Source organism: Alosa alosa, chromosome 14 (genome assembly GCF_017589495.1).
Source record: "Alosa alosa isolate M-15738 ecotype Scorff River chromosome 14, AALO_Geno_1.1, whole genome shotgun sequence".
In the NCBI taxonomy this organism is placed as follows: domain Eukaryota; kingdom Metazoa; phylum Chordata; class Actinopteri; order Clupeiformes; family Clupeidae; genus Alosa; species Alosa alosa.
Window position 1 is genome coordinate 15,739,989 of NC_063202.1, and position 27,569 is coordinate 15,767,557.

At 46.1% G+C, this 27,569-nt stretch overlaps 2 protein-coding genes across 2 annotated transcripts; one reads left to right on the top strand and one right to left on the bottom strand.

The window, feature by feature from the left end:
- Positions 1–72: 72 nt before the first annotated feature.
- On the bottom strand, positions 73–23,452 carry trim66 (tripartite motif containing 66). The gene is made up of 17 exons (XM_048263708.1): positions 23,441–23,452; positions 17,004–17,181; positions 15,177–15,306; positions 14,083–14,199; positions 13,584–13,698; positions 12,823–12,969; positions 12,598–12,715; positions 11,670–12,406; positions 7,337–7,537; positions 6,067–6,178; positions 5,694–5,778; positions 5,435–5,594; positions 4,499–5,238; positions 3,801–3,933; positions 3,175–3,249; positions 2,190–2,342; positions 73–1,383 (listed from the first exon to the last, which is right to left on the bottom strand). The coding sequence occupies exons 1-17, from the start codon at positions 23,450–23,452 to the stop codon at positions 1,144–1,146; spliced, it is 3,453 nt and encodes a 1,150-aa protein (XP_048119665.1). The 3' UTR covers positions 73–1,143.
- LOC125306819 (60S ribosomal protein L27a) lies at positions 23,446–27,515 on the top strand. Its single transcript, XM_048262380.1, has 5 exons — positions 23,446–23,562; positions 24,064–24,127; positions 24,296–24,371; positions 25,470–25,644; positions 27,255–27,515. The coding sequence occupies exons 1-5, from the start codon at positions 23,461–23,463 to the stop codon at positions 27,381–27,383; spliced, it is 546 nt and encodes a 181-aa protein (XP_048118337.1). The 5' UTR covers positions 23,446–23,460; the 3' UTR covers positions 27,384–27,515.
- Positions 27,516–27,569: the final 54 nt, after the last annotated feature.

The window sequence follows — 27,569 nt, forward strand, 5'->3', positions numbered from 1 at the left end:
TTGGCACAGTATTATTCTCAACTCAGGATTCATAAAGAAATGAAAATGAGAAATATCACTGATGTGCTTGAGTAAAGTGTCATCCAGGATATATTTATTTGAATGCCTTCCAGTATTTTCTTAACAGTAAAGGCCTATGTTCAGTTTGTAAGCTTGATACATTCCAGCCACTAATACAGGAATATTATGACAGGTAGCATGTCCATCAGATTGAAACATTAACAAGGCTAATCTACACAGAAACTGCAGCCAGAGAAAGCGGTGAATTACAAAAAGGTCCCCGATTCTTCAACAGTAACGGCACCTTTCCACTCAGTTTCCAGATCATTCCTCTGCGTATGTCTCCTCCGCCAATTGAAGACTAGCAGACATAAGAAACATTTTCCATCAAACCTGAGAAATAATGTTACCATCTTTGACAGATTGAATTCCAACATATAACAATGTCCTGGCAATGTTCATCTATATTAATAACCAGCCCAATGTCTTTTATAGCATGGTGGTTTAGTCGTTTCTTTCAGACAACCACAAAGTTCATTGTGAACTTGATGCCATTGCTGTTTTTGGAATCACTAGAGACACAGCGCCCTCTATAGGATATCATAAGAAAAAAATTCAACCTGAAATAAATGGTAAATATTTAGATAACAGAGACAAAATCTCGCCCTTAAAAATCTAAAATACTTATGATATAAATTAACAATAATAATATATTGTTACTAATTCACTGTTGCCAGCAACCATTGATCCACCATAAAAAGACAGTTCATAACTGGATATTAAAGAACTATAGCAACATTTACCTATATCAACTTTGTCAGAGCAAAGAACATGATACAATATATTGAACCTGACAGTATATAGTCAAAATAAAAAAAGAAACAGTTTCTAAAAAGGCAGTATATAAAGGCATATAAAGTTTTAAAACATGAATGCAGGCGACATTGCATATTACATTTGCTGAAACTACATCATCTCAGAGAAGCACGGTAAATACTTGTGTTAAATGCACTTAAAATATATCCACATCCGGGACGTGTGAAGTATATGAAGTGTGAAGATCTCCATAGGGCAGAGCCAAAGCCTGCCATGTCTGGCTCATCTCCCACTAAAACACCTCCAGTCTGAGCAGGCATGCGTCAGCTAGAAGTGCTGCCTCCTGCTGTTGAGCGAATGCCTCCTTTTCCTCTTGCGATGGCTCTGTTCTCTCCGGTCGGGCCAGGGGAAGCCCCTCACGGGTCCCGGCTCCACGCCCTCGTACTCGTCGCTGTCGGACTCCTCCACCCCGGCGGACGAGAAGGCCTGGCTGGGGAAGACCTCCCTCAGGCAGGTGGAGAAGAATGCCTCCAGGCTGCATCCGGCCTGGGCCATCTCGGAGTCCGGCTGTGGGGGAACGGAGAGGGATGAGGCTGTAAGCGTCACACATTTATCATTCGTCAGAACAAGAGGTCATTTCACCCCTGGATCTGCTGTCTCATAGGGAACACTCTCACAGAGCATGGACTCTCTGGTCTTCATACTGTAGAAGAATCCTTCAAAAAGTTCTGTTTAAGAGCTGAAAGAACTGAAAGCTGCTTTAGAAAGGCCCTTAGAAAGCCCTTTTTAGAAGGGCCTCTTTTGTCAATGGGAACTCAAGGGTTTTAGTGGGACAGACGGAGGAACATTTAAAGGTTTTGCCTAAACACATCACTAAGGGGCTCTTACAATGAACCTCTCTCCTTATAGATGGACACTTTTCCCTCAACCATCAGACATTTTCATCCTCATGGTAGATGGTCAGGTTAAAAAAATAAAAAGAGAAACAGCACATGTGCAATACTGCAGCAGGTTTTTTACTGTGTGAGAGGCAAACAATAATAATGCATCAAAACATAACTGTGTGCACGATACAATATGCATGCAAATAAGCGTGATCTATTTTAGGTCAAATAAATTAAACAGGATATGAGAAAGGCGCGGCTCATTACAGCGGCGGTGGCAGGGGCTAATAAGATATGTTTTCAGCAGCTGGTCTTCTCAGCCGCACCGCCGCCACGGCGCCCGTTTCCATCGAGCGTGCAAAGCCAAACGGTGGAGGATTAAGAATGCGTACATTAATTACATAATAAAATATGCAACGTCTCCCATCAGCGGAGCTACAGAGCGCCAGAAAAAAAAGGAGAGGAGAGGAGAGGCACAGGTTCACTCACGTAATTAAATTTTGCACAATTCCTGAACATGAGGAAGACGTCGGCCACAAACTCCTCTGGGCTGAAGTAGTGCATGTGGCTAGATTTATTCAACTTCCCCCGGATGACGGACAGGTCCATCGGCCTCTTGATTATCTGATAATAGTGGCGGGCCTGGGCGGAAGAAAAGGAGAGAGAAAAGTGAAAAGCAATTTCAAAAAAGCGAAAAGTGAAAAAAGGTTGTTTTGCCCTTGGATGTGTCTGTTGATAGATTTAACTGGAGGCATGAGAGCAGAGGTCAAACGTGCTTTTAGAGGACTACGTAATTCATCATATTTCAAGCATCTATTTTTTTTTCAAACATCTCTGAATTCATACAAGCTCTTTGGATTTCCAATGCCGAAAATCATTAATTTAGACTTGTGGTGTTCTCACCGAGGCAGCTATTCGTATATTCATCATTCATAATCAGAGCCTGAAATTGGATTTTGTAGGGGGTGTGAACTGCTCTCAAATTAATTGGCTTTTCTTAATAGTTTAACTAATAGAGGTCATCACTGTATCTCGTTATTTTGTTCCCCTCTCCCGTTATCTTTGCAGACACCCCCTTTCCACCCGAAGTCCTCTGAACTCTTCCGTACATATATTACCCAGTATTGGCCACTGAGAACCTCTCTGGTGGACGTGCTGGAGAACTACACAACTGACCAGCAACATCCTGACATGAAGGCTCTTGTGATATTGATATAATTACAACTGTGGTGCATGTGTAAGTGTGTGTTCTCCAAGCTCCTGTGATAATATGATATTTATATAATCCTGATTGCAGTGTGAGTGTGTGTGTGTGCGTGTGTGTGTGTGCGCGCGCGAGTGTGTGTGTGTGTGTGCGCATGTGTGGTATGTGCGTGTGTATGTGTGTGTGTGTGTGTGTGTGTGTGTGTGTGTGTGCGTGCGTGCTTGCATGCGTTTGTGTGTGTGTGTGTGTGTGCAAGCCAGTCTCACTCACCAGTGGGCTCACAGGTTCATGGAAGGGAGCACTCAAGGCGTGGCTGAAGATGAGCAGAGTAAGCTTCTCACATTTCTGTGGTAGAAAGAGGAAGAGAAAGAGAAAGAAAGAGTGTGAGAGAGTGACAGAGAGAGAGAGGGAGAGAAAGAGAGATAGAGAGAGAAAGAGCAAGAGGATAGATCTAATTACACTGCACTGCATATTGGGGTGGGGTGCATCTTAGCAAAAACCAGCTCACTGTTAACCTCACACAATCTTCTACTAAATCTAATGGAGGGAGTGTTGCTTGCGTATTAACTGAGCCCCCATCTACTTTGCATGCAACAAATAGCCTCCAGTCTTTGAGCTGTCATCCTCCCCGATGCAGATAACCGCTCTCACCTTGCACTTGACTCTTGCGGGTGGAGAACACAAGCACGCGTGAAAGAGAAACCCTTATCTGCAGGCTGACTTGTTTATCCTTTCACTTTGACCCCAGAGGGTAAGAGTGAGCTGGCCACAGGTTTAATTGGAGATAGGGGCAGCGGGTGGGGGAGGTGTGTGTGTGTGTGTGTGTGTGTGTGTGTGTGTGTGTGTGTGTGTGTGTGTGTGAGTGTGTGTGGATGGGCAGCATCTGCTTGTCTCACCCTCAGGTCGCTGGCAGACAGGCCGTATGGCAGGGCCTTCCCCTTGAGCTCGGCGCTCAGGCGCGTGTTCTCACAGTCGTACTCCACCTCGGGCTGCTGCACGTCCCGACACAGGCTGCACACCCAGTCACCACTGGGAGAAGGAGAAGAGAGGAGAGAGAGAGGAGAACAGAAGAGAAGAAAGGAGAGGAGGTGATAGGAGAAAAGAAAAGAAAAGAAAAGAAGAGAGGAGAAGAGAGAAGAGGGGAGAGGAGATGAGAGGAAAGGAGGTTGGGGGGGGGGGGAGGGAAGAGGAGACCAGAGGAGAGCAAAGGAGAGGAGAGGAGAGGAGACACCAGTTAGCCTGTTAGCCTCGCTGTACCGCACCATAACGAGGGGGCTCAGGGGCTGATGAACTGAAATCTGGCTGCTGCCTGCAACTCATAAATTATGAATCGTAGCAGTGCATTTTGAGCTAAAGCCTTTGAATTCATTAAGCCTTTGTTGTTGTGGTTTTATAAAATACACAAGCAAGGTGCTCTTTCAGTTGTTCTTGGGTGTGCTAGAGATTGCCCAGAATGAGTCAACTCCTCAAATTATATTTTTGTAACTCGTGCCATCACAGCAAGTAATGGTGACTCAAGGGCACCCGGTGAATTTCCTCAAGAGAGCCTGCAGAAGGGTGCGGGGCAGTATGGGGCAGTGTGCTGGGTGCTTACTTTGGGAAGCTGAGCAGCGATGGCACGTGGCAGGACAAGTGGTAGACTTTAGGGCAGCGGTCACAACAGAGCAGCTCTCCACCGATGAGGCACACGGCACAGAAGTCCTCGTTCTCCATCTCCGCCTCCTCTTCGGCCTCCTCCTCGGCCTCCACCTCGGCCTCCTCCTGCATCTCTTGTTCCTCCTCAACGGGAGGCAGCAGCTCAGTCACCTCCTCCGGCCGCGGGCTAGAGTCGCTGGACGACGAGAGCTGCTCCTCCTCCTCCACCTGTGGTGGAGGTGGCTCGGCTGACTCAGGCTCCAGGCGCACAGCCACCTCGGCGGTCGAGTCTGGCTCGGACACCAGGTCCGGCTCGGAGTAAGCGGTAGAGGACAGCTCCGTCTCAGCCGGCTGCTCCGACTCCAGCTCGGATTCCGCGTGCGAGTCGCCCTGCGAGCTGGGATCCCATTCCTTCAGGGGCTCCAAGCCCAGGTTATCCTCTGACCCCAGGTCAGTCAGTGAGACCGTCTCCGGCTGAGGCTCTGACTCTGACTCAGGCAGACTGACAGGCTCCGGATCAGTGGAGGACGCCTCCAGTGTTTGCGATTTCTCTGAGTCACAGTCATCTCCGTCGGGCAGCCAGGGACTCTCCATCAGGCCGGGTGACGAGGCAGCAGCAGGAGGCTCTGGGGATTGGTCCTCTGAGGCCGTGGGGTGATCCTCCTCTCGGGTCAGTGGCAAATCTCCTCTCGACACCTGCTGGTGAGAAAGAGTAGCCACTGAAACACTGAGCAGCTCTGGGAGATTTCACTGACCCTCCTGTCCTACTTTCAATGCAACATGTAGTGATTTTTATTACTTCACTGAGGCCCTGTGGTGGGAGTATCGTGTCATATCATGTCCTCATTTTGCCACACAAACTCAAAACTGGAGCTCAGCTGCACAGATCAGATACCTCGGCGACCTGCTCTCCAATCAGCTCCACTGGTTTCAGGCCCCTGTCCTGGGAGAGGGGTGTGTGGGGGTGACCGTGAGGAGGGCATCGCGACACCAGGATCTTCAGCCGCTCCAGACAGACCACAGGCACCTTAGAGCTGACACCTGCCTCGCTACTGCTTTGGGTGAGAGGAGGCACAAGTCAGTAACCCCTATTTCCCTCAGATGAACAACTTCAACTAAATGTCTTCGTCATGCCATATACAAAAGTGTTGTACCTGTTGTTTGCAGTCTTCCTCGCTATCCTGTATTTTGTCTTGCGCTTGTGTCCAGGACTGTCATACGTGTACACACAAACATTTTCTAACAAAAAAACAAACAAACAAAAAGAAATCTGATTAGCTATGACCTGGCCAGACATCATGGTGAAACAACGTTTTTTTTTTTTCAGCCGGAGCTGAGCAAAAATGAAACTGGGCATATGACTCATAGTCAGTCAGTGACAGCCAGCCATAGTCATAGCAAGAGTGGCGACACCGTGGCAAAAGCCCTCCCTAAATTTATCAAGCAGAGAGTGAGTGACCACAGCCACAGCGCAGGCTGGTCCTGCAACTCGGCTAATCAGGTGTGTGCGTGCGTGCGGAGCTGTACCTGGCTCCGTCTTGTAGGTGGTGAGGCAGAGCGAGCTGCCACCTGGCTGGACTCCCCGGCTCAGTACTCCATCCAAGCCAACGCTCTTCTCCTGGGCTCTGGCCCCGCCACACTGTGTGTGTGTGTGTGTGTGTGTGTGAGAGAGAGAGAGAGAGGGAGAGAGGTTGAGCTAAAAATATCCAACAGAGGGCTGATAACAGAAGGAGCGGTTATGGGATGAGGAAGCACAGAGATAACAGCCCAAAAAAAAGCAGGTTTTTGGGGAGGCATAGAAAGCATGAGTGCTCCACATTGGAGATATGAGTGAGGCAAAACAGGCTATGTGAAGTGTACCAAACAGACTCCTGACTACTGCTCTACACAGAGGTTGTCTCAGGTCTGTGAGCCTGGAGATGAGGACTTTGAAAAAACAATGAATCAGGTACAATTAATTTGCCTTTATTAGGAGGACTAAAAAAAACATGTTCTGTGAATATTCAACCTGAGTGTTACCAGGGCAACAGCTAATGTTAGATCTCTTCTCAGCTTTGCATGGTGCTGATTTTGTAGTGTGAGCTCTGCTGATGTTCATAAATGTGAGCTGGTTTTAATTACAGCCAAAACCACCTCAGAGTCTAACCTGCAGATTGTGGCCTAGACAGGACCCTGAATGCACTCAAAAACATTGAGAAGACAGATTTGGTGATGACACAGGATTAAATATTTAAACCTGAAGCTAGCGCTAGCCTGAGATTTGAAAACAAGCCTTTGTGGCACTTCTCCTCCCACTGTCCATGTATAAGTATATATACTCTTTTGATCCCGTGAGGGAAATGTTGCTCTGTACATCACCTAGTTTCCCATTTCAGACTGCCATCCTAGTGGCCTAATCCCTGAATCTGAGCTTCTCTTCATGTTAAGTTTGCTCAACGGGTGAGGCCTGCTCAGTAATTCTGGATGGTTACATGCACAGCGATGACCGTGCTGTTCAATGAGCCTGTGTGAAAAGAGCCTTTGAAGGTACCATGTCCATGGAGTCCCCTCGGACACTTGAAGGAAACAGAAGTTCAAACTCACGGACCAAAGTCTTGCTTCAAGTGTGAATGAGCAGGGTGTATGTTTCTCTCCAGAGTCGCCATAGCAGCATATATCTCTCTGCTCTTGAAGCCTCCACACACACACACACACACACGCACGCACGCACGCACGTACGCACGCACGCACGCACGCACGACGCACTCACACACACACACACACACACACGCACTATAAACACGCAGTCTAAACACACCTGCTCAGCTGAGCCTGCCTGGTCCCTGGGAGCGGTTGTCATGCTGTGAGCGGCCCCTGGGGGCCAGGGCTGTGACGGGCTCCTACGCTCCGTCGAGCCTCTCTGCGACCGCCTCTTCCTGGATACGGACACGCCGGACAGGCTCTGGGACTCGACCAGGCTCCCCTCTGCCAACGCTGACATCTCAAACGCGCTGGGTACCTGACACGCAACAACAACAGCAACAACAACAATGTCAACAACATCAACCCTACGTTTTTGTTTTTGTTTTTTCCAGTGACAAACTCCACACAACAGTGACTAGAGCCTGGGCTAAAACCATGGCAACAGTGACAAGGCACTGGAGGGAAGGATGGTGGGGAGAGAGAGAGAGAGAGCAAGCGAGCGACAACCTTGAATGTGACACACACTCAGGGCACACTGTGTCTGTTTGGAGGAAACATAAACACAATCACAGAAGCCCCACGTCTTACGGTGAGAGACTCTCCACACTTCACTCAGCAGCCGTGGGAGAGAAATAATTCTCCTGATAATGAACGGCTTAATTCCTGCACCAATTATCCATGTAATCCTATCTGGGCGGCAGGGTCTTTTTCAAAAGCTGTATTAACACATCACAGATTAGACTTCCTCTCTCTCTCTCTCCTTTTTTCCCTCCCTCCCCTCTGTTTCTCCATTTGCCTTCTGTCTCTTTCACACTCTCTCTCTCCATCACCTTCTGTCTCTTTCTTTCTCTCTCTCTCCATTGCATTCTCTCTCTCTCTCCCTCTCTCTCTTTCTCTCTCCTGTCTCTCCACTTTTGCCCTTTCTTCTCCCGTCATAATTTCACTAATGTGAGAAGTTTCCAGAAAGCCCAGGCGACCGCATCCCTCCCTTCTCCGTGACAAATGTCAGATGAGGAGTCAGTAGCCCGTGTTTTCACAGCCCCCTTCAACCCCCCCCCCCCTCCCCTCCTCCTCCTCTTCCTCTCTCTCTCTCTCAATCTCTCTCTCTCTATCTCCCTCCATCTTATGCAGATCTCGGCGGTGAGGCGAGGCGCGGTGCGCTGACACTGAGAAGGTGTTGGTAATTACGGGCTGATTAAAGAGGCTTACCTGTGCTGTGCCCTAGAGGAGGAGTGGAGATTGGCTTGACTTTTATCTGCTAGCCACTGGCAAACCCACAGTGTGGAGACTGGTGGCCTTGGCTGAACTAGCTGAGAAATCTCACTGTCAGCTACTCACTGGCAAATCCCTGAGGTAGCTCATTAATGCCAGGTTAAGTAAATATGTAGCTACACCCACAATCTCACCCCCTCCTCTCCTCTCCTTCTCTCTCTCTCTCTCTCCATTTCTAAATCATCATAAATGTGGGAGAGCCTGAAGTAGATGTATGTAAATAAATAAATAAATAAATAAACATTGCACTAATTTGCCTCTAGAGTACAGTTTTCTTGCAGTGGAAAAAATTTTGATTGTTCTCTCTCTCGCTCTTTCTCTCTCTCTCTCTCTCTCTCTGCACACACACACACACACACACACACACACACACACACACACACACACACACACACACACACACACACACACACACACACACACCACACACACACACGCACTATAAACCACATAGTCTAAACACACCTGCTCAGCTGAGCCTGCCTGGTCCCTGGGAGCCGGTTGTCATGCTGTGAGCGCCCCTGGGGGCCAGGGCTGTGACGGGCTCCTACGGCCCGTCCGAGCCTCTCTGCGACCGCCTTTCCTGGATAATGGACACGACAGGCTCTTGGGACTCACCAGGCAGGCCTCTGCCAACGCTGACATCTCAAACGGCTGGGTACCTGACACGCAACAAACAACAGCAACAACAACAAATGTCAACAACATCAACCCTACGTTTTTGTTTTGTTTTTCCAGTGACAAACTCCACACAACAGTGACTAGAGCCTGGGCTAAAACCATGGCAACAGTGACAAGGCACTGGAGGGAAGGATGGTGGGGAGAGAGAGAGAGAGCAAGCTGCGACAACCTTGAATGTGACACACACTCAGGGGCACACTGTGTCTGTTTGGAGGAAACATAAACACAATCACAGAAGCCCCCATGCCTTCACGGTGAGAGACTCTCCACACTTCACTCAGCAGCCGTGGGAGAGAAATAATTCTCCTGATAATGAACGGCTTAATTCCTGCACCAATTATCCTATGTAAATCCCACATCTGGGCCGCGCAAGGCGTCTTTCAAAAAGCTGTATTAACACATCACAGATTAGACTTCCTCACTCTCTCTCTCTTTCTCTCCCTCCCCCTCTATTTCTCCATTGCCTTCTGTCTCTTTCACACTCTCTCTCTCCATCACCTTCTGTCTCTTTCTTTCTCTCTCTCTCCATTGCATTCTCTCTCTCTCTCCCTCTCTCCTTTCTCTCCACTTTCTCTCCCACTTTGCCCCTTCTCCCCGCCATAATTTCACTAATGTGAGAAGTTTCCAGAAAGCCCAGGCGACCGCATCCCTCCCTTCTCCGTGACAAATGTCAGATGAGGAGTCAGTAGCCCGTGTTTTCACAGCCCCTTCAACCCCCCTCCCTCCCTCTCCTCCTCCTCTCTCTCTCTCAATCTCTCTCTCTCTATCTCCCTCCATCTTATGCAGATCTCGGCGGTGAGGCGAGGCGCGGTGCGCTGACACTGAGAAGGTGTTGGTAATTACGGGCTGATTAAAGAGGCTTACCTGTGCTGTGCCCTAGAGGAGGAGTGGAGATTGGGCTTGACTTTATCTGCTAGCCACTGGCAAAGCCCACAGTGTGGAGACTGGTGAGGCGCCGAGCGGGAACTAGCGGAGAAATCTCACTGTCAGCTACTCACTGGCAAATCCCCAGGTAGCTCATTAATGCCAGGTTAAGTAAATATGTAGCTACACCCACAATCTCACCCCCTCCTCTCCTCTCCTTCTCTCTCTCTCTCTCCATTTCTAAATCATCATAAATGTGGGAGAGCCTGAGGTAGATGTGTGTAAATAAATAAATAAACATTGCACTAATTTGCCTCTAGAGTACAGTTTTCTTGCAGTGGAAAAAATTTTGATTGTTCTCTCTCTCGCTCTTTCTCTCTCTCTCTCTGCACACACACACACACACACACACACACACACATCTCACACACACACACACACACACACACACACACACACACACACACTTTTCCCCAAACGGTGGCATCTAAAGGTATCTAATAATAGGTATTGTTTGCCTTAGTGTGCTAGCACAGCTGACGCTAATGCCTTGAGTAAAGCTGAGGGGGCGCTCTCGTCTCGTTCACCAGTCCAGAACTCCAGCAGCGCCGCTGTGGGGGCTCGCCATACACATCGCCTTCTATATCTATGGGGCTCGCGTGCTGCTTTTGTTCCCCACCACCACCACCACCACCACCACCAATATCACTGAGCACGCTCAGACGCAGCTCTGTCCCACCATCTGTCTCCTGAGGTGCTGTCAGCAGCTGTCAGTGCACATTGGCGTCTCCACACGCCCAAATAGAGAGATGCTGTCTGCTCTGCTTTCCTTTCCACTGTCAGGATAAATATCGGGGGGGTGTGTGCTGGTAGTGGTGTCTGATGAGGCTGAGCACACAACCCCTGCAGGACTTCAATCAGAGGCACAATGCATTACATACACTATAAACAGCACGGTGTCCTAAGTCACCGCGCGGGTCTATTTTAGTATGAAGCCTTAATGCTAAAATTACTGTGGCCTGAGAATGCAGAAGAGAGACTAGTGCGCTACATGCAGACACAATCGTTATGTGCGCGTTTGTGGTGTTTGCAAGTATGTCGGCACTCTGCATGCACATGTGGCCACACTAATGGTCTGTGGTTGTTGGACAGATATGACTGTAAGTGCATGAGAATGTGTGTGTGTCCGTGTGTGTGTGTATGTGTCAGTGAGGACCAGTGGTGTGAGGTGTAGACCTTGCACCTGAGTCTGAGGCGAGAGCCTTTGCAGGCCGCTGGCTGAACTGTGCTCGTTGTGGTTGGCCATGTGAGAGAACAGAGGTATTGAGCACACAGAGCCAAAACCAACGGCACTGCTTTTTGCAATTTGCACCTGCACAAACACCAACACATACACACACAAGCACACACACAAACATACATACGGACACGCGCACACAAACACACACAAACACACACACACACACACACACACACACACACACACACACACACACACACACACACACACACACACACGCACACACAGACACACACACACACACACACACACATACGGGACACACACACACACACACGCACACACAGACACACACACACACACACACACACACACACACACACACCCTCACCCAGCCAGCTGCACTGTCGCTGCACAGCTGTTCACGTCCATCAGCCTGGTACATCTTGACGCTGATCTCTCCTGACGCTGATGGCGACACGGGACTCCCCCTCTCCACCTGATGGGGAGATCTCCCTGCTCCACACTGGAGCTCCCGCTCTGCCTCTGTGGGGCCTGAGGCTGGAGCCCCGCTGCTGCTGGACGAGGGCTGGGGCAGCTGAGGCAGCTCTGGAGTGGCTTTGGCGTGGCCATCCAGGGGCTGCTCTCCCCTCTGGGGGTGCTGTGGAGGGGGCACCAGGGCAGCTGGGGGGGCCGTGCTCTGGCTCTGGCTCTGGTAATATCCAGCGGAGGCACTCGTGGGACTTAGCTGGAGCTGAGAGCTGGCATCACCCTCGCCCTGCCGAGTGGCCGTCTGCTGGGCCCTCTGCCTGGTGGGTCCCAGGTGAGGCTGGTACGGTGGTGGGGGGCTGTGGGCGCAGCTCACGGGGTGAGGGCTCGGAGGCTCCTGGCCGCTCTTGTCCCGGCCGGCCTGCATATTGCCTGGGGGCTGGGGCTGGGGCTGGGGGGGCACGCAGTGCAGGCAGCAGAGCTGGGGTTGGCAGCAGGACTGGTAGGCACAACCCGGGTCCCGTATCCCACGGCACAGAGCGGGCACCGCGATGCAGGCCACCGGCTGGGGACGCAGGATGCCACGATGACCAAGGCTCTCGGAGAACAAACAGCTGCCACCCTCAACAGTCAGCTGACCTGCACAGAGCGAGAACCCAATCCTCATGAGCTGTGTCAAGTCCAATCTCAAATAACATTAAAAACATATTACATCAATGGTAAATAGATTACAGCTCAGTGTTTGCTTGTTTACAGCAGTGTTGACTTGTTTACTTAAGTACAGTATGAGGTCAGAGCTTGTTTGTTTACAGCTGTGTTGACTTGTTTACCTAAGGTTGAGATCTGTTTGGTCCAGAAGCTGGCGTCCCAGTTGAACTTGATTTTGAGTGGCGCCCAAGAGTCCAGATGAAGCTGAGGCTCTAAAACATGCTGCATCTGGTATGTCATCTACAAAACCAAAAACATACACAGATGACCATTTCCAAATGCCTCCTACAGTATAAAGTTAGTCATCAGTGTTGTTAACAAAATACTTGGATGATGGGATTCTCTACCAGGTCTTTGCTGAAGAGCAGTGGGCTCCTCTGGTGATGTGTGGTTGCCCAGGAGATGAAGTTCTGCACCTGGTCCAATGTGCTACACATCTCTATCGCCCCCTGTAGTTGGTCCTCTAAACGGCGCTTAAAGTTACTGGAAACATTCTGGACATAGAGGAGGGAAACAAAACAGAGACCCTTGCATAACTTTTCCACCGGTTGGCGTAATAGCCAGATGATCTAAAGCAATCAGGCTTTCATGTTTCTCCAAATCAACATCTGCTCTCATTTGACATTATGTTTGTTCTCTCTCTCCCCTCTCTCTCTCTCTCCTTTTTTCTCACACACTTAGGGCTGAGCTGCACCAGGTGCGTAACTGAAGCGTTCCGCTCGCGATGCGTAAAATCCATTTTAGATGAATGATCTATTTTTTTCAAACATACGCCCCACTGTCATGTCTGGTGTAGCTACTTCCATTGATTATAATGGAAGCTAATTGTTGCAGCAGACGCAACGTGAACGGAACGCTTCAGTTACGCGTCTGGTGTAGCTCAGCCCATACACACACATTCTCTCTATTTCTCTCTCTCTGTCTCTCTCTCATGTCACTCCATCTTTTTCTCAATGTTCTTTTCTGGTTGTAATGATGTTATGCTAGGAGGAGCACTCGTGATTTGCAGCATGTACATTCATGGTCAGTTGGACATTGAGATGACCCCGCTGTTAGTGTTCAGACTTTGGGTCGGGGGTGCGGGGGTGGGGAGGGGGAGAGTAATTACCTCCAGTTGCTCTATTAATAGGTTGGCCCGTTTGTTAAGCTCATTCATCATAATCATCTTTGCCATTTTAATCTGGTTCTCGGCCCTCCTCTGCGTGACTTTTACGCTGTGCAGCCTGGGAAAAAAGAGAGTGAGAAACATTAAATGACAATCTGATTACTAACAGGCCCGACAGAACGTAAAAACACACAAACGTTTGATGCACAATGTCCTGAAATATATACAGATATGACTCATCTCGTCCCCACCCTCTCGAAACAGCAGAAGATGACTTCCAGTCGTGAGAGTGCAACTTAAATATGTAGATCTAAGCTGTGGGAGACTTTGACACTCTCTGTTCCTGTGCGAGGAGGATGAACAGGTTTTTGCATGGTCTTTAGGCACGCCTTTGACGACTGCTACCCCCCAGGCTGTGGCAGAAAGCCTGTGATGGGGCAGAGGGGAGGAGAGTGCACTGGGAGAGAGGGAGAGAGAGGTTGTCAGGTTCTAAAAAACTCACCTGTCCTCGATCTGCTTGGCAGTGTTCTCTAGAATAGACCTCTTCTCCTCGGCTCGAACCATCAGGTTCTCAAAGAGCCAGCGCTGATCCTCCAAGGCTTTCCCAGCATGCACTACCCTGAAGATAAAGACACTCAATGGTCAACGCAGGTCTTTATTAGCCTGGCCCCGTCCACCTAGATCTTCTTTCAGGGAGATCTAGTCAGGAACACCATAGTTCACAACTGTTTCCCTCAGACAAGAAAAATTACCAATCAGCACAAGAGGGGAAGACGAAACCGAAACTTATTGTGATAAACAGAAGCAGCAACTCCTGCAAACGTCAAAAAATGCAGTTTGAAAAATGTATTTACAGCAAAGATAGACAAACATACATTGTTTCCTGACTGTTGATGCTGTTTGTAAAGTTTCTGCGAAGTAGGAAGTAACATTAGGAATCTCTGATTAATGTGATTGGTAAGGCTGGACCAATGATTTCAAAGTTAGTGTCTGCTTTGATGCCAGTGTTGTAAACGTTTCCCAATTGAGAGTCACCAGAGTCTATTCACTTTGTTTGAGTTTGGATTTTTCCAGGCTAGGTCAGTGATGTATTTACTTGTACTTCTCAGGCATGTGTCATACATTGTGCTGGGTTATAGACAGGGATATAATATTGAGAGCAAATGCATTAAAAGTCTGAATTCACAGCATCATTGCTGTGCAGCTACAAAGTCAGAAGCATCGTGTTCTCTGCTAACACATCCCTAATTAAAATCTCTGTCATTAAAACCTCAAAAGGCAGCATTATTCAAGAGAAATGAGTAAGATAAAGAGTAGTGTAGACCACTTCACAGTTACTTGTGAAACTTATGAAAGTCTGCAGAGGCCAGAGACTGCTTTGGTGCCTGAAAAGCAAATTCATGACTTGCATGACGTTTTAAAAAACTTTCTCGCTGCTGAATGAACATGAAAATCCTGTCATTTGATTGCCTCCCCTTGGCATATTTTGGTCCCCTGAATTGGTCGTTAGGTAAAATGCACCAGTCAGCCATGCCTTTGATCTGCGAGGTCTCGTTCCTGTGGAGAAGGCTGGGTATTAGAATTCCGGTAACTCACCGGTGATCCTTGTGCGCAGGCAGGTGGCAGCTGTTGCAGGTCAGGAGGTCGCACGTCTCGCAGAAGAGCTCCAGAGGCTCCTGCTTGTGCAGGGAGCACATGGCGCCAGCGTGGGCACAGTAGGCAGAGCCTGCAGAGCACCAGGGCACGGTTAGCCGTTAGCCGTTACCACACAGATAGCTTCTGCTGGTAATGAAATCCAATACGCACTCTGTGTAAAGTAAGACAACTAACTAAGGGAGTCGATTATGATATTACTTGACCCTTGGAGTGAACAAGCTATGAATTTAGATGTAGCCAATAAATAGATTAATTTAGCCATTAATGGTCGAGACTGCAGGATTCAGCATAAAAAAAGAAAAGTCGGCTATAAATTCAAATTTATACTAAATTCATTAAACATTCTGCCCACACTTGCCCAAGACATTTGAGTGCATTAAGCGATCTGATTACTGTGAAGTCTGAAATGTCGAACAAAATAGGCTACAAGATGGCAACATGAAGCGTGAAGAGCTGCTCTGTGGTTGGAACAGAGCGTTTACAAGCAAAACTCAACTATGGCTTCATTAAAACCTTGTAAATATCCCTGAACTCTGCGGTGAGGGCAAACCTATTGGGAGCAGAGTTCATTTCTGATCATTACCCTGATGTGTTATTACAGACTTTAGCGCAATGAGTGTCTGACGTGACCTGGGCTGCTTTTGAAAAGCCTCAGCTCTGTCAGGATAAATAAAGGGAACGCACAGAGAGAGCTTGAGTGGCAATTCTGTTCATATACTGTAAGCAGATATGACAGAAGTATCTGAGGAATTTCTTCCAAAAACAAACAGCAGGGATTGTGAGGATCACCACATAATCTCGTCTTGGCAAAAGGGTGATACAAATAATAGGATAATAGTTGATTTGGGATTTTGTTATTGTATGTCATGACATCTGAGGGCCCAACCCCATCACGTGTCAACAAAATATCTAACCCATGTGCCAGACAATACAACAATTTGTATATGCATGACACTAATGTGCACATTGTTTGCAAATTGCAACACAATTACTTCCCATAATGACTCCACAGTGTTTTCAGATTGGAGCTGTGGGATCTCAGGGCTTTTACATGACCTACATCTTCCAGAGCCAACTGTCAGTTGTGAGGAGGCTTGTTGGCCTGACAGTACCTTTGGCTTCAGGGTTAGACTAACGCTGCAGTAAACTCTTACTCACTCACACATTACTGATGAAGCTGAAAGTGTGAAACGATCAGAAGCTTGAGCAACTCTGTCGACTGACCACATCCTGCTTACAGGTCTACGCTCTTACCCGCATTGCATTAGATTCTCACAAATAAAAAAAAAGAAAGAAAAAATTCTCACAGCTCTTACTGAGGCAGAGGTAAACATCAAAACACCTCTAACAGACAATGAAAAATGACAATGACATCTACTATCTCACCAAGACACACTACTATATGCTTATTAAAAACCCCTCCGTCTTGTTACTTTCTTAAATGCTGGTCAGACTGCCCTGTGATTTGCTCAGCATGTATCTGTTTCCAGAAAATGGGTCACATGAAAAATAAAACACCATAATACATCACAGAAATGGTTATTCACATTTTGTTCGCATGGGATGCATTATTCAGCAGCCCTTCTCCTAAGAGAGCATTAACAAGCATAGATAAAGAATCGACTAAAGGAAGTGAAAGCCTGACTAGTCTGCAAAGTCTCATATTTTGAGCCAGTGGAACCAAAAATACACACACAGCCACATGGGAGACTGGGAGACACACACACACACACACACACACACACACACACACACACACACACAGACCTTTGGCGGTTTCAGGAGACATCCCGGGACCGCCGGACCTTTGCAGAAGGCCCAGTTCTGAGGTCTGGCCCGCAGGTCGGAGGTGCTGGTGCAGGTCAGTGCACGGGTAACACAGCCACCTGTTGCAGGAAGTGCACAGGCTCTGCGCCACTCGCAGGTCCGGACACTCTGAGCAACGCTGCAGGAAAAAGGCAAGATGAACACACAAGATAAAGATCATGAATCACCTTCATAACCACATGCACATTTAGCATGTTTTTGACCACCCAGAACACACAGGGTTAAAAAGTTTGTTGGGTCTGCTGAGACTACATGAGCCCTTTCTTTGGAGAAAAAAAAAATTAAACAAAAATAAAACGGCATTATTTCCATTTGCACTGTTGCTGGATGCTTTGAAGGAAAGGTTTTTAAAAGGTTTTAATTTACATTTGTATAGAGAATGAATTAGAATTTGCTCGCTTGTCTTGTTACCTTTGAGGATAATATAGGCAGAACCCCTGGGGGTAGCTGCTTGGTATGGGTGGGTGGGAAGAGGAAGGGGCTACCATAATAACAACAGTCTTCAAATGCAATTCAACAATTTGCAATACAATACAGTTTGAAACTGATTCATCAAAACTCATTAGAACATGACAGGAAGTGTGTAAACACTGCGCGACTCCTCACCTTTTAAGTAAAGGTTATGACAGAGGATTACTATCAGCTAAGGGAAGCTCTAGGACCTACTTCATCTCTATTTGACATTTGATTATCTCCTCTGTGCTCAAAGGACGTTAATTCATGCACAACGGCAGGGATAAACAGCAGCGAATTACAATACCATTTCCTGCACCTACTCATTAATGCAATAGCTAACCCTATTAAAAGCACTGCACTACACTGCATGCCTTCCACAGCAAACTACTGAGCATCACAGCAAGCAGAACTACTGTCACATAGGAGAAAGAACCAGTAAGACATGCACCCAGTAAACACACACACACACACACACACAGAGAGAGAGAGAGGGATAGAGAGAGAGAGAGATAGAGAGAGAGAAACAGAGCTGGAGAGAGAGAGAGATAGTGACTGGGGGTCAGCGGCAGGACTGGGAGGCGTACGCTGCTGCTGCGAGGGCTGACGGCTCCAGTCCGCTGCTCCGCTCCACTCCGCTCTGCTGTCAGGCAGGCAGGCAGGCAGGAGCGGCTCTGACGCTGAGGGGAGGATGGAGCTGCACAGGCAGCCGCAGCAGCAGCAGCAGCAGCAACAACAGCAGCAACAGCTACGGAGGCAGCGGCAGCAGCAGCAGCAGCGGCAGCAGCGGCAGGAGCCCACTCGCTCACTGCTCAGGCTACAGACGCACGCTCAAACATATACACACACACACACACACGCCAACCACTCCTGCAGAGGGAAACAGCACACTGAGCGAGGTCAACCTTCGAGAAGAGAGCTCTGACACACACTCTGCATATGCTTGTGTGTGTGTGTGTGTGTGTGTGTACCCTTCTGTGTGTCTGTGGGTGTGTCTGTGTGTAAGCATGTGAGAGAATGTTTGTTGTGTGGTTGTGAGTGAGTGTAGTGTGGTTGTGAGTTTGTCAGTGAGTGAGTAGGTGTTTACATACTTTAGACTGTGTGGGGAGGTGTGTGTGTGTGTGTGTGTGTGCGTGCGTGTGCATCTACCATGTCTCACTAATGCTTGTGTGTTTGTGTGTGTGTGTGTGTGTCTGTGTTTGTTTGTTTGTTTGTTTGTTTGTGTGTGTGTGTGATCATCTGACTTAAAGGAGAACTGCAGAAGAGCTGCTAAAACCTGACAGGCACTCTGTCCCCTGTTTAAGTAAGCCTGTTCATAATAATTGGGAATTAGGGAGAGTCGATAATTGTTTTTTTTTTTTTTTTTCTAGGACGAGCTATCCCCGGAAGCCCTTCCTAAAATGGCAGGAGAGGGCCGAATGACCTACAATGCTGAGGAGAATAGTAAGCACTGCAAACGCAGGCAGGGAAAGGAGAGGAAAGGAGAGGAGAGGAGAGGAGAGGCAGAGGAGAGGAGAGGAGTGAGCGGCCAAGTGAGAGAGAGAGAGGGAGACGGTGGGGTAGTGCCGTTGCTCTTCTTCCTCACGTCTGGATCAGCACAAGGAAGGGACAGATCCCTTTGGGCCCACACACACACACACACACACACACACACACACACACACACACACACACGTACACACTCTTTCTCTCTCTCTCTCACTCACACACACACACACACTTAAAAAAAAGAAACAGGTCAGGCACTGCCGAGCACCAGATGGGAATAAGATCTACTCATAGGATGCCCTTCAAAGCGTGAAATCAATTAAGACCTTATCACAGTGTTCCATTGCCAATATTCCATCTCTCCACACGGAGTTGGCACCATCTGATATTAGCTGTCGAACTTTAAGAAGGCATAAAAAGCACAGACAAGATCTAAAATGACAGACAAAAACAGTGAACTGAACTGTGAGGGTGAGCTGTTTATCTGGCATCCATCAAGAAAAACAACCGCACAGGCGCCTCACAAGAAAAAAAAGAAAAAAGAAAAACACACACCAACATGAAACCGCATTTTACCGCTACCAATCTGCCTGACAACAACCCCTGCAGCCTGACCTACAAATCTGACAACTTCCTCTTCCTCTGCTCCTCTTCGCAGGGGAGCTGAAGCACCGCCCCGTTCCCTATTGTGTGTTCACACAGACCCACTTAAAACACAATTAGTCCATCCTGGCGCTCTCCCTACCTCGCGCTCAGCGAGCGGGTCTGCATTTCAAACTCCTCTCTCTTTCCTCACCCCCTCTCTCTCTCTTATCCCCATCACACCACCACCAACCCCCTTTCATGCCCCCACCACCGTTTCGCTTTTAAGCCAAAGAGCTGTGGCGCTTACCTCTCTCTCTCTCTCTCTCCGTCAAAGATAGTGGTGTTTGCCTGGCTAAGTGAGTCTGCAGGAGGGGGAATATTTCAGGCTGAGTGAGCGGGGCATCTCAGGAGAGGGCACATTAATAGAAGCTCCAGTGGTGTTATTTTTTCTTCCATCCCTTCCCCTGGAAGTGCACCTATGGAACATCCATTAACACTGTGGTTATGGGATCATGAGCTGGGAATGTCAGGTGCACCAAGAGCTCACCCCATCATTCCCTAACACTTAGGAGGGCGTTAAGTGCCCTGCCCACCTATAAGGTGTTATATTATTATAATACGGCTGAGAACTCTGTGGGTCCCACTGCTACAATTATAACTAAGTTACTACATGCATTTCACCAAAATTATTAGTAGCTCAATGTAATTGCTAAATGTTATTATATTGTGAGTTGAGGAACCCGTTAAGGAATTATAAGAATCAAATATAATCAAATATAATCGCTTTTGTACGTTGACACCAGTGTAAAACATTTGAACCACTTAGTTATCAGACTGATCAAATAAAATGCCTCTCCACTGTGCATTTCACAATATTAAATTTTAATGTCACTCCATTAAAAGTGTGATATTCCATGGCACAGATCATTAGGTTTAAATGCCTATCACATTCTGTGACAGTCTGGTTTCTATCAGAAAGTCTTAAGGTGTGCTCCAATAAGATGAGATGCATAGCGTTACACATTATGACCGCCACATGGTGTTGCCACTTGCTATTAGGGCTTTGACTTTGGCCCAAAAATCATATTCGAAGTTCGTTTGTTTATTAATATTAAAATTCGAATATATTCGAATATGTATTAATAATATTTTAACCATTAAATGTCTCCAGTAAGACCGATATTGGTATCAAACTTAAGTTCTATATGTTCTGTCCACCAGAGGGCAGTGTATCAGTCAATGTCAATAGACTATGTGCAATTTAAAGGTTAAAATTGTTAAAATTGTTATTGAGATAGGGCTGGGCGATAAAAACGATAGCGATATGTATCGCAATAGACATGTAATCAATATCAATAAAAAAAAATGCTCGATAGAACATTCATAATTAAAAGCAACACACACCTCCTGCCTTACGTTGTCCATAGGCTAAATATATCTTGGATTGTAGTATGTCAAACTCTACCAGAGTAGGCGATAGAAGTAGGCCTACCTCAACACAGACTCTCCTTCCCCCGTACACTCTCTCTCTCTCTCCCTCTCAACAGGCGCATCCCTCCTCAGCATGCACATGTAATCCAAACATTAATCGTGCAAGATGGCTAAATTGCTATTAAATCCGGTTAGCATCATTAGCAGGCTGCACGAATTTGTTTAAAACTGTTGCATTCAAATTGACTGCTAAGTTCTAATCATCTCAATCCCGATGCAAATGGAAAAGTATTTTCCAAGACTCAAACGGGCCTGTCCCAAGGAGAAAAAGTATTCATTTGAAACTTAAACACACATAAGGAAACTGAACATTCTAACCAGACTATGATACACTAGCAAATTAAGCTAACGTTACTTTGTAACCAGTGCTGCTTTTAATTCAGACTTATCTGCACATTTATTTATTTGAGTGTTTTTCATGATTGTGTTGCCATTTCTTTTCCCTGTTTGCTTTGATTGATAACTGAGGTGATTAAAATCAGAGGAAGGTTAAGTTTAAAATAAAAGTGTCTATTATGTCTATGTGTGAGCTCACTAAGCGCGAACCAGCCAGATGCTAACGTCACCTACAGGAGCCCAGATGACCAATAATAGCCTTGCTAATGAGCTCGTGATTTTACTTCACCAGGCATGGAAAAAAAACCTCTGAATCTGAATCGAAAATAACGTTTACAACCAAATACATTTATAGAAATTATCTCCATAGGCTAGAGATCCCTAAAATTCGTTCGAATATCTTTAAATTTAAAAATAATCGAATTATATTCGAATAACGAAGTTCGGAGTCAAAGCCCTACTTGCTATGTGAAGAAAATAAAGGGTTTCAAATGTTTTACACTGGTGTCAACATACAAAAGAGATTATATTTAATTCACTTATAATTCCTTAGAAAATAAAGCACACCTTTCAAGTCCCCCCTGTCCTCTCTGTCTGACACTACTGTTACGCAGTACTTCTAATCAAATACGCAACATTTGTTGCATATCAGCATTGATATTCCACCTTGACTATAGTTCAAACACTATTAATTTACAGTATATCAATGTAGGATATTGTTTCTGTATTTAACTAACTTTTATCCAAAGTGACTCAAAGGGACTGGTCTCCCTGGAGCAACTCAGGGTTAAATGCCTTGCTCAAGGTCACAACGGTGGTAGCCGGGAATCAAATCCATAAATACTGTGGCTCCTGCATGCTAGGCAAATTACTTTGCCACTAGGTTACACTACCACTGCCCTGGTTTATTTGTAAGGAATCAAAAGTCTAGCTCTTGAGTTTAGAATGGTGTCAAAATGGTGCCCTTTTCCAATAATTTAATTGTATCAGCCTCTTATGTGATGTTTGAAATCTATCTCCATTAATGAGTGGACACAGTTCTAATGTCTGAATGATGATGTTCCACAGTGGAACTTCCACTATCACCAAGAGTCAAGGGAACAAGAGCCACCTGGTTATTCTGCTCAAGGTTCTCTCTGCTAAAATTAAGGGAGAGTTTCCTTGGGCTAGTCACCTTGGTCTAAGGGGTTCAGGCTCTGGGCTCTGAATTTCAATAATGGTCAATCCCAATATATCCTTGTGTTTTCAGAATCCTGTTTGGCAGCATTTTGTAGTAAAACTCTGCAGGTATCCATTTGCATTTTGATGTAAAATCTCTATCTCATGGTCATCCACCATTAGGATTTGTTCAGGAGTTATCATGAAATTGATCCAGATTGATTCATCAAGATCAATTAGTCACTGCAATTCACTCAGAACATTGCACACTCATTCACAACAGAAAAGGCAAGCTGGGAAAGTGATTCTTGAAACAGTTTCCAGCAACACCATAAAATCATATAGCAAAACATGCTCAGGATATTATCTGAAGATGTTTAATGAATCAACAGGGAGTGATTTCTTCATTAAGCTTCCTGATAAGTATAGTGACAGATCAATAACTCTCTCTAGCCCACCTCTTCTTTTCCCCCTCCTTGCACCTCCTGCTACTCCAGAGCTATGCGAGGGCGAAGCATCAGTCAGGTGAAACTGAAGTGTGGCCCTGGTCCCCTTTCTCTCTATTTTCTCCTTATTTGGTTGTTTGCTTGTAGGGCCTATTGTAGGTCCAACCTCATTTGACCCATGTCATTTTACGTATAAGTGCCTGCCAACAGAATAAACGTAATGTCTTCCAGATTTCCTGGCTGGGCAGTTGGTGAAGGGATTGGTTTTCAGTCTGGTGCTTGAAGGTGGCCTATAATAACACAAGACTATTTCAACCTGCATCTGGTAGACGGCACTAAATGAATCTGAAAGGCTTTTTAGTTATTGGGTAGCCATTCACTTAAAAAAGACAAACGGCACCACTCTCTGTGCCTACTTACTGCATCATCCATACCAATAGATGGCGCTATTCAGCTCGCATGATAACATTTCGACAAATTATTTCTTGGCAGAAATTCATCCTCTACTCCCCTTCTTTCTCGACCGACCATCTCTCAAGATGGTAGGTACTCAGGCAATATATCTCTCTACAATGTTAACTATCTGTTACCATCCTCGGTCCTGTTGCCTGAAAAAATCTACTCTTGACTGTGTATTAGTTAGAAGCACTGTCATGAACACGTGTACAGTGATATTTTCATGTGAGTGAAGTAGTGAATTATGCTAGGGTCGTCACCTATCCATTGCCAGAGCGAACAGTCTGAAGCGCTCAATGAGTGGTTAATGTTGCACAGGCCATGTTTTTCAAGCTTACTAGGCCGACCGATACATGTTTTGTCTGCTCAACCCCAGCTCCCACCCAGTTACCTAACTACCCTGCGACAATTTGCTTTCAATTATTGTCCTGAATATCTACAGTGAGGTGCCAACTCTGAATGCTAACGTTAGCCAAGTAGACGTTACCTGGTCAGTCGAAACGTGATTGACAGTCTAGTCCAGCTAACTAACGTTAGTGACAGAATGATGTGGATGACTGGTTATTCTTTCTGTTCTCCCCGCACAGCCCACGAAAAAGACCAAGACCAGAAAGCTTCGTGGACATGTCAGTCATGGACACGGCCGTATTGGTAAACCTAACACAATGTCAAACTACCGGTGTATCGAAGTTCAACGTTAGGTCAGCCATAGCATTAATAAGAGTCTAAGTAAATAGACGAAAATGTGTCGGTCGGTTGTGTATATTGCTATAAGCATCAATCTAACCTGCTGTCTGTCTCCGTCGAAACGTCACTCAGGTAAACACAGAAAGCATCCTGGCGGTCGTGGAAACGCAGGAGGCATGCACCATCACAGGATCAACTTCGACAAATAGTAAGTAATCCTTTACCTTGGCAGTATTTTGTGATATTTTCACAGTAGTACGATGTATGGCCCTGATATTGTAAAGAGCAGTTAAACGTTACGTTTTATTGTATGGTAAGCCTTTATTGAATTTGCATGGACAATAAAGTCATTCCAGCAAACTGTTTTATGCCTATTGAGGTACAGTAGGCTACATTCAGTAGCATAGTGCTACATCAACTGCAGTTATGATGGATGGCTACATTTGTGTGAATTTGAGTTTTGACATTACATTTCACTCTAGATTAGAGTGACCTTAACTAACCCCAACAACCTCTTGCATAATGTGTGCTGGAGAATCTCAGCAGATCCCACCTTCATTGGGCTGTGCAATGAATGGCCTTTATTAAAATCAGTGGTTTAAAATGAACACCCCTCTTGCCCCCCCAAAAGAACAGTAACCAACCACGGGATGGACTCTCAATGATGCAGTGTTCATGCTTTGCTGGTCTTGGTTCAATCAGTACCCTAAGCAAGCACATGATTTTTTCACCTGCTAAACTCAATTACTTCAATTACTACAAAAAAGCATCAGGCAGTCACCTTTACCAAACTCAGTGTTACCAGATCTCAGGAGAGAAATAAGCAACCAGGCATTTGACAAGCCCAAAAGAAACAACTTGGCTCTTTAAAAACAAAAAAGCTTGGGTGACAAGCTATGTATGATGTTACCTTCAGCTTACTTCTCTGGAAAATAACGGTGTTGCGTTGCGTGGAAACAGGGTTCTGGATCATGCAATTGGGCAGTTTTGGTGGCTTACTAGACCAGGTATAGTGGAGAGAGACTAAAGAAAGGGAGCAAGATCAAATAAGCAACTACACTTTAGAAACAAGCCCCCAAAAAACACATCCCACAACTCTTAATTTTGTAAACAACTTAACAGAAAAAACAAGCTTAAAGTTGCTTATAATAAGCTAACTTGGTCACTGGCTTGACCAAAAGCTGTATCATAGGTTTTATACAATGTAAAATCATTATATTGTGTGTGTGTGAACTGGTTCAATCTGTGTAAACTTGTGCTGACCTAATGTGTCATCTCCATCTTCACCATCCCCTCTGCCCCACAGCCATCCAGGTTACTTTGGGAAGGTGGGCATGAGACATTACCATGTGAAGAAGAACACCCTCCACTGTCCCACCATCAATCTGGACAAGCTGTGGACCCTGGTCAGCGAGCAGACCCGAGTCAACTACAGCAAGAAGCCAGAAGGCCCTGCCCCAATCATTGACGTTGTGCACGCTGTGAGTACTGAGTCCTTAGTGTCCTGCCAGATACTGTGCTTTCAGCTGGCTCTTATCTAGATCCAGGGGAGTGCATCATAAGACGTGGTAGTCTGCCATTTGTGTTGTTCCAATAATGAAACTAAAGCTGTCGTAATAACTTAAGTTTAATTTCTTGGTCCAAGAGGCTTGCCGTTCTCTGCCATACTATTGTAATGAGGTCTTTTGTAAAGAAGTTTTAAGTCACCATTTGTGTTTAATTTCTTGTTCCAAGAGGCTTGCCTTTCTCTGTCCTACTAATTGTTATGAGGTGTTTTGTAAAACAGTTGTAGGTCACAACTCTTTAATCTGTACTGATGGCAAGTCTTGAGGATAGTCTCCTCCTGATATGCTGTGTTGTTGTTTGTGTACCAGAGATCTCTGAGTTACCACTACTCTTGTTCACTGGTTGTTATGTAGAAAAATAAGTTCATAAAATGAATTTTATATTTCAGTAGGCTATTCAATTTCATTATTCTAAAAACCCAGAGTCCCCCCCCCCCCATACCAGGATGGTTCGACCCAACCTGTCACATGCCACCCGCCATCACCTGTCAATCACTGTCAAAACTCAAACGATGGAGTCATGGTTGAAGCGTAGCGGTAATTCTGATGCACAGTGCTCTGTTTTAAGTCTTTTTTTTCTCAACTAAAAATGCTTTGCGCTGGTTAGGGGGTACTTGGCTGAAAAAATATTTCACAGGGGGTACATCACTGAAAAAAGGTTGAGAACCACTGATGTAGACTAACCACGTACATGACCTACAGTATGACGGCCAAATCTCTATCACACGTGTCATAGTAGCATGTAATGGGGCGGCACGATATGGCGAAAATGTCTCATTTTTGACAGATTTCGACAAATTGCAATTCAGACAGTGATTGCGATATAATTTGTGAAAGTCAAGCTTCAGTTTGATATCCAAATTTTGCCTTAAGGTGAGCATGTCTAGTGCATGAGAAGCACAGCACTCCTGTTAGGTTAGTTTCACTGTCTGTCTCACAAGGAGGATGACATGAATATAAAAATCATATATGTGACAAGATTAACCATTGGAACATAAGTGCAAGCTGCATGATTAATTGTTGCCTTATTGTTTTAAACATCAGTTAATTGGGCAGCCCTAGCATGTAGTATAATACGATTCACAGTGGTGGAGATGTGGTAGCGCCACCCTCTGGCAGCCAGTCAGCCTGAGCTCTGGGTCCCCAACCCACCATTGTGAGTCTGTTTTGCTTTGGATAAAAGCTCTGCTGAATACCAGCCATCTTTACCTTTCAGATTCTTTTTTGTGTGTTGTTGACCATGACTTATTTGTGATCATGGTAACATTTTACCAGCTTAAGATTCTGATACCATCCTAGCCACATCCAGGATGTGGCTAAAATGGTCAGAATTAGTGAAGTTGGTGACATTTCACTTGAGGGTTGAAACGGAGCAATAATCAAGGATTTTTGATTTCGCCATGTGATGGGGTTTCCTAGATCCCATCACATTTGGGAAGCATGGGCTAAAGTCTCTCTCTCTCTCTCTCTCTCTTTCTTTCTTTCTTTCTTTCTTTCTTTCTTTCTTTCTTTCTTTCTTTCTCTAGGGCTACTATAAAGTGCTTGGCAAGGGCAAGCTTCCCAAGCAACCTGTCATCGTGAAGGCCAAGTTCTTTAGTCGGAGGGCAGAAGAGAAGATAAAGGAAGTTGGAGGAGCATGTGTGTTGACTGCATAAATGCAGACGATGGACTCTTTGGTGTAATAAATTGTATAAAACCCATGATATGATTTTGTACAGATGTCATTTATCAAAGGTGTTGTGGACCCTATGAATGGTAAAGAATGCACATAAAAGACTTGAAATTAATTATGTCCGAATGGTGTTGCTTTTTTCTCTCAGAGTGCATGTGATGAAAGGGTG

Excerpts from the sequence above, each read along its gene's own strand:
- trim66 (XM_048263708.1), bottom strand. Across the intron at positions 12,970-13,583 it reads TATTAATAGAGCAACTGGAG|AATGTTTCCAGTAACTTTAA; the intron begins GTAATTACTCTC and ends CTCTATGTCCAG. Across the intron at positions 7,538-11,669 it reads GCGACAGTGCAGCTGGCTGG|GTACCCAGCGCGTTTGAGAT; the intron begins GTGAGGGTGTGT and ends GTTGCGTGTCAG.
- LOC125306819 (XM_048262380.1), top strand. The coding sequence starts at position 23,461 with ATGGCGCTATTCAGCTCGCATGATAACATTTCGACAAATTATTTCTTG. Across the intron at positions 23,563-24,063 it reads ACCGACCATCTCTCAAGATG|CCCACGAAAAAGACCAAGAC; the intron begins GTAGGTACTCAG and ends CTCCCCGCACAG. Across the intron at positions 24,372-25,469 it reads AGGATCAACTTCGACAAATA|CCATCCAGGTTACTTTGGGA; the intron begins GTAAGTAATCCT and ends TCTGCCCCACAG.